General features: G+C 37.3%; 2 protein-coding genes across 4 annotated transcripts in view; one reads left to right on the plus strand and one right to left on the minus strand.

Annotated features, from left to right (window-relative positions):
- The window catches only part of LOC107697429 (probable palmitoyltransferase ZDHHC20), a 17,314-nt gene extending 12,989 nt beyond the window's left edge, over positions 1–4,325 (plus strand). For 2 of the 3 annotated variants that reach the window (XM_016498211.1, XM_016498212.1), the window contains 4 exons: positions 844–927; positions 1,202–1,311; positions 1,541–1,588; positions 3,335–4,325. In XM_016498211.1, coding sequence (XP_016353697.1) covers positions 844–927; positions 1,202–1,311; positions 1,541–1,584 — 238 coding nt within the window. In that variant the 3' untranslated portion in view covers positions 1,585–1,588; positions 3,335–4,325. The other variant, XM_016498213.1, reaches the window with a different exon arrangement.
- Positions 3,883–7,005, minus strand: part of LOC107697428 (telomerase-binding protein EST1A-like) — an 18,462-nt gene continuing 15,339 nt past the window's right edge. Inside the window, exons 18-19 of the mRNA XM_016498210.1 lie at positions 6,369–6,450; positions 3,883–6,016 (exon numbers count right to left, since the gene is read on the minus strand). Coding sequence (XP_016353696.1) covers positions 5,886–6,016; positions 6,369–6,450 — 213 coding nt within the window. The 3' untranslated portion in view covers positions 3,883–5,885. The remainder of the gene's footprint in view (positions 6,017–6,368; positions 6,451–7,005) is intronic.

Consider the following 7,005-nt stretch of genomic DNA (forward strand, 5'->3'; position numbering starts at 1 on the left):
TCTTTAGTTTTATCAGATTTATAAAAGAAAGATACAGCTTTACGATTCTCTCCGAAAACAGCCGTGCTCCTGGAGGCGTGCAGTGGGCGGAGCTAAAGAGTTGCGAGCACTTGCGCGCCGATTGCCAACAAAACACAAAAAATGAAAGCAGTTTTACTCACCGCCTGCGATTCCCGCTCATGACCAGGATATTTTATCGCTGGGACCGCTCTATCTTTCAGTATCAAACGATCTGCAAATCCAGCGTCGAACTGGGCTTTGTTTATAAAACATTCGTCATCGAAATGACGGGAACAAACACACACGTGCGAAACTCCATTGCTGTCCCGGAAAAACAAACTGCATCCACTGTTCCCTTAACGCTGGGTTCTTTGGGAAGCTGAACAAGGTTATCTTTCCCTCACATCTAAAAACACACTTCTTTGGAAACATTCTTCTCGAGCAAGTCCTGTGCAGCGCTACTGACGACTTCCGTAACCGAATGAAGCAGGTTGATGGGTGCATGCTCTCGCTCTATTTGCTGTGTGCACGTGCTCTTCCGGGAGAAGTGCCCATACAAGGAATTCCTCTCTTCGTGACGTCATGAAGAGCCATGCTCAAAAAAACAACTTTCCAAAATGTATTCAAACCCAGAAGGAGTGTATTTGACACAGAAATACTACGTATACGCACAAATCGTTTTTTTTTTTTACTTTGGCCATGTTTAGCATGATAATCCAACTCTTTAACAGTGTAAATAACTCAGAATGCATGAAATGGCATTAGGCCTCCCCTTTAAGTTTTAAAAGCATTCTCATGAGATGTTTTTGGCAGGTAGCATGAGTAACTGTTTTTTTTCTCTAGTTTGGGCGATGGCTACACATTCCCTACCCGCCTAGTCAATGCTGACTCAGAGCAAGGCAATGCTGAACACCAGGCCATTAAATGGTAATTACAATCTCATTTGTAAACAATACCACTAGTCACTTGAATGACAGTATAATTCTGCAGTTTGGCATGAATTATAATCATTTTCCCCTTCAGTTGTTTCAGATCATTTATGTTGAATCTTTTTTTAATCTCAGATCTGTTTTCCCAGAAATGTAGTCTTCGGAGTGTCAACATTAATTTTATAATGTAATGTGAGGTGAGGTTTATTCTGGGCCAGTGAAAACATCCGTAAGCGTTTGTGACTGACACATAATGGTTGTTATGGTAACAGCACTGTTGATGGACAGACAAACCCCAGACCTCTGAGTGAGTCACAGAATCATCTCCTAGGCAACGATATGCACTCTGAGGAGCAGAAAGACAGCAGCCCGACAAACATCGGTACGTCACCACTCAGCTTTTACACCCCTCATAAATGCTAAAGAACATTGTGAATTTTTTTCGAGGCATCACTAGACATGATTAAAAATCGAATGATTTCACTGAATCTTTGCCGCTTTGATACTCTGCTCCTTAATATACACCCGCCTGCTCCCTAACGACATATCACACTATAATATGAGGAAATGTATGCATTTATGAAATTGATCCGTCTGGGTTTGTCTTGCAGAGGTGTGTCAGCCTGTTTCAATTACTATGGAGAATGAGTCCTAATCAGGTGAGTCTTCAGTTTGAACATCCAGCCAGTGTTACTAGCCAGGTTTCCATCCAAGGATTTTTTTGGCGAAAAAAATGTTTAGCACTTCAGAATGTTTACCGATATAGCTTATGGAAATGCCATTTATCGATAAAATTGTTGACACAATATTTTTTCTGTTTAACTTTAGTGCATAAATTCAATTTTGATACTTCAAATGTCGCAAAAATTTGTTTTGAAACACTTTTTGTCGAGAAAAGGGGCTTTAACGCAAATAAATGTGGTGTCATATGACAGAATTAGCCTATAGGCAGTGTCTGTGTTTGTGGTGTTGCTCACGATAAAGCACCATTTCTCAGTAGTTCAGAGGTGCATTAAATCTATCATATTCATATTATTAAATTGTATATACAATTATTTTATTATGGTAAAAATAAGATGTTACCTCTCAAACATAGCCTGTTTTTTTTTTCTTGATTAGCCTACACTTTAGTAACGTTGCAAGTTAAAATTTATTCATTTTGTTCTGTACAATGCAGTACAATACTGTAATCTGTACACTGTAAAAAAATTAAACAGTGGTTTCAACTTAAAGTGCTCATGCTGCTCATATTTCTCATATTAACCGGTTAACAGTTAACCTACAGTAAGAATTTTGACCGATTAATACAGTCAGCTAAACCGTTTAAGTCATTTAAGTATTTTTTTAAATGTAATTTTTCAAAATATTTAAAAAAGTTTGCTGCATGCATGGTTAATAATATAAAATAAAATTGTGTTTTTGAGAGAGAAAAAAAGCAGGTAAGTCACATTTAATCGCATTTTATTAGGAAATACCGGTAGCCTAAATAAAGCGAAATGTTTACAAACATTATAAACATTATAAAAATAGCTAGGCTATATGCTATTTTAGTTCCCCTCGTTCCACAACAAATCCTTTAAATTTAATGGTATACTCAAAACACAACAAGAATGAAAATATAAGAAGCCTAAACGAACGACAAGCCAAAACTAAATAATTTAAGGGTAACTGAAACCGAAACCGACTTGGCCTCACAAACCACTCTCATTCAGTACGAAACCAAATGTTTCCATATTTGCTATATATTTGGATGCCAAACTATGATTTATTATGTAGGCTAAACTGGGTTTTGTACTCGTGCTCCATTATCCATGTAGGCTAAAACAAAATGTGCTTGGCATAATTATCACGAATGGCACAGATTGTACTACGGGCTATTTAAATTGAGCAGTGTGTTTTTTTCAATATGTTTGGCTGACTGTATTTTATGATGATAATGAACAGGCTGCATTGTCAAGTTTAGCAATACTTAGAACTGTGTGCGCTCGTGAGGCGTCTGCACGATCACTTGAATTTTGATCTTATAGAATACTCCTTTTGTAGTCATATAATTAAGAGTAAGACATCATTCGAAACTATTTGAAATATTAGTTTTATTTGTGTGCATTCACAATAAGAACAAAACATTGTGCTTTTGTAAAATAAAGGAAACAACCAGGATGCCGCTTTCACAAGTTTCATTTTCAGGTCTATGCTCAAGAAGTGGTTAACAGGTAATAAATGGATCATAACTATTCCATAAATATAATTTAGTACAATAAATTCCCCTAATAATACAAAATATTAAAATCTTATTAAAAAATATTAAAATCTTTTCTCAGAATTAAAACAAAAAGTTATATAGTTCTAGTTACCTTTGGTGCAAAGTTGTTTACTTTAGAAAAGTTTTCTCTCTTTCCTTACAGGACTTGGCATGGCACCAGGATTTTTTCTCATTTATGAGTACTGTTGTCGTGAGATGTCATGTGAAAGAGCACACGACCCTCAAGATATCATGCCTTAAGGTTAGCAGCATTCTCTCATATGGAAACGACCTGCAATGTGTTGCTGTGGTGGATGTATTTACCTGCGCTCATATCCGCACAAACTCTCAAGCTCTTCACACCAAACAACTGGACGGCTCTTTCACTGGGTTTTATGATGTTGTGACTAACACACTTTCTTTTCTCCAAACATGCACATTTATTTGAACAAAATACCCTAAAATGACCTTCAGGTTGTTCCGTCCAATGTATAATGTGTTTATACTGGTTTATCTCTGGGACTACTTCACTTTTGTAGACCAAAAAAGTCAGGCAGGTGTTTCTACCCAAGATGCACTTTTGTCACCAAGGATTTGTGTGGAATGCTTTGCAGATGTTTACGGCTCTGAATGAACATGAAAAGTGTATTGCAGTATTTGATTAGAATGCGTTCAGAATTTTCAGCTTTTTTTTGTACTTACCCTGCAGGCCAGTTTGGTTCATGATATATTTTAAGATGCTTCTGAAGTCTGAACAGTTTGCACAGATTTTCCTCGTCTAATTCAATTTAATGTTTGTACTTTGCAGATTTAACAAGTATTCAATGTATGCATTATAGTATTAAGACTTAATAATAAAAAAAAAAAAAATTCAGCACTGTGGGCATGTGATTTTTGACAGGGAAAAAGGAATAAAAGAAATTGATTTGGGCAATAGACTAACAGAATGTTTTTTTATGGTGAATTCAGTAAACGCAAAAGAAACCCAAACCCATGTTTCCTGTCTCACCTCATCTACAGTCCTGAAAATGCAGGGTATTTAGTTGTTAGGCTTTGGAATGGTATTAGAAACGCCTTTTCAGATCATACAGGAAAGATTATTTCACCTAAATCTATAATTAACTTCTGTTACATAAATGCTCATTTCCTTTGATGAAAAAAAATTCTTAGACGTCTACAGTCTTTGTCATATTTGAGAGCAGTCAACCAACCTTTGACTTTCATTTACACACAAAGTTGTCAGTGCTGATCTTTGATCTCAAAAGACATCAGATGAAAATGGGATGCTGATCTTGAATCAGCACTGTAATTATGGAGTTAAATTGCTCCAACGCAGTGACATTAAACCTGTAAGCAGTATAAAACAGTGACGTCTAAAGTTCAAACAGCAGCAGAGGCTAAACACAAATGATTAACTCAGAAATTAGTTTTAATTAAATTGACAACATTAAAAACAAATTAGGAAGACTTGTAATCAGAGGTGAATAATTCGGATGATATTTGAGCATTAAAACAAACGGCCTGTAACAGGATGACACCAGGTCTCGTTAGAACTACAATACTTACGCTTTGGAAATGGAAAAAAAATAAGCACACTAAAATGCAAGCACAGACAAACCACTCAACATGAAAATAATTTGCACAGAACATTTGACAACATTTCCAAAATTCTAAAGTATGTTTTTTTTTTTCTTCTTGATGGTTGTGACCGATATCTAAATAACCAACTTTACTGTTCATACAAGTTGTCGTCTTTGGGGGGAAAAAAAAGGAAACTAAATGACGTTTTCTGTTAGCTCTACCTTAAAAAAATGCAGATTTCCATTCAGAGACAGATAAACTTTGTGGAAACTTTCAGCAATGGCAATGTGGTGAAAGCCTCAGTTTCCTCAAAAACTAGAGCTGATTATTCTGTATTAAAACTACTGTGATGACAGATTCATTACTTCAGTATTTACTCGACACGCAGATGTTACAATCTTATATTCACACACTTATAAAGATGCTACTACAGGAGATCAAACAGTTATGAGGGTGTTACAACTAAACCATGTGACCTAAAACAAGAACCTGACAATCCAAACTGAAGTCAAAACTGCAATGCAAACTTAAATAAGCAGGTAAAAATCGGAAGAGCTTTAAAACAATCATGCTTAGAGCAAACCAAGCATGCACTGAGGCAATGAAAACACAATCAGGGCCTCGTGGGCCACTGAAGTGGAAAGTAAGACCGCCTCATGGCGCCCCCTACTGGAGCTCCCGCCTCATCACAGGCCCTTTGAGAGTGGCCGAAGCGCTGGAATGAGCTCATCCGCAGGACATGTGACTCCACACAAACACTACAAGCCGACACTCTAAACAGCAGAACTGCTGGTTTCTCTCTCACACACATACACCCCACGTGCTTCCTCTTCATCCTGCACTTTAATCAACCCCCCGAATCAGCTAAGCTGGTTTCAACCCCCTCCAATCTTGTCTATCTCACCCTCAAGAAGCAAGCGGTTGTCTATGCACACAGCATTTTAAGGGGAAAATACTGATTTCTTTCTTGTAAAGTGGCTTGATGTGTCACTCCGCTCTTTTTTCGGTTTGACAAAAAGCTCGTTGTATTTTTCCCCTTTATACTCATCCTCTCTGAGTGACATCATTTCTTCATCTCCAACTTTCACAGTGGAGGATGACTGGTTTGTACAGTGGTAGGTCAGGTCTGCGGTTCAGCCTACTTTAGCCCAGATCAGGAACGCTGGGATGTCCCGGACAGGCACGTTACGTGTGAGAGCTTTGACTCGCAGGTTGCGGTCATCCGTGAGCAAGACCACCTCCCTGCGCAACCTCACCGGCCCATCTGGAGAATACAAAGCATGTGAGTCAGAAAAGAGAAATGTTTTTATCAGCTGTTTGGACTCTCATTCTGACGGCACCCATTCACTACAGAGGATCCATTGGTGAGTAAGTGACGTAAAGCAAAATTTCTCCTAATCTGTTCCCATGAAGAAACAAACTCATCCACATCTTGGATGGCTTAAAACTTGGATGGAGTAAATTTGGGTGAACTATGTCTTTAAAAACATAGCAATCATAAAGTCAGATGCTGTAAAAATGTGTAAATGGATTAATAATTAGAAACAAATTCAGATGGAATTCAAAAGCACGCCCTGTGTGATTGGCCCCTAACAAGTAAAAGTAAGTGAACTGACTTCTCTCAGCAGGCATGAAGTCCTTGGCTTTGTCCTGACAGTAGTGCAGACAGCACGACAGGATGACATCATCGTTGTTGCCCTGGGGAGACAGACGCACAATGAGTGGGTGGCTTTAAAATAGAGTTTAAAGTCTTTTTAAAGTGCATTTCTGAACTTCTTAAGGGATTTTTCACACTAGAGTTGCAGGTTGATGTTGAAGCCATTTTCTAAACTTGGGTTGCGCACCATGGAACCGTGTCTGAGTCTCTCCCGACGATTGTTCCCTGAAGATTATCGTTAGACTAATTTTGCAGCCTCTCTGTCTTGTTACTTACATGAGAGTGTTAAGACAGGTGATTTTAAAAGAATCTCTAATTTGAACCTCACTATCAAAAGTAGCTTTAGAGTGGACAAATTGAGTTGTCAGTTCAGAATTAGTTTAAACTGTTAATTTCAGATCAATTCACAATTGTAATCACTAAACTAAAATGATTCTAATTTTTTTTTTTTTTTTTTTTTTTAATTATTTTTATTTATTTAGTCATTTAGCAGCTTACTGCTAAATGACTAAACTTACAGCTTACTTACATGTAATGACTAAACTTTCAGCTTATCTTACTTACAGCTTATATATATATATATATATATATATATA

This window comes from Sinocyclocheilus anshuiensis, unplaced genomic scaffold (genome assembly GCF_001515605.1).
Source record: "Sinocyclocheilus anshuiensis isolate Anshui unplaced genomic scaffold, SAMN03320099.WGS_v1.1 scaffold939, whole genome shotgun sequence".
Lineage (NCBI taxonomy): Eukaryota > Metazoa > Chordata > Actinopteri > Cypriniformes > Cyprinidae > Sinocyclocheilus > Sinocyclocheilus anshuiensis.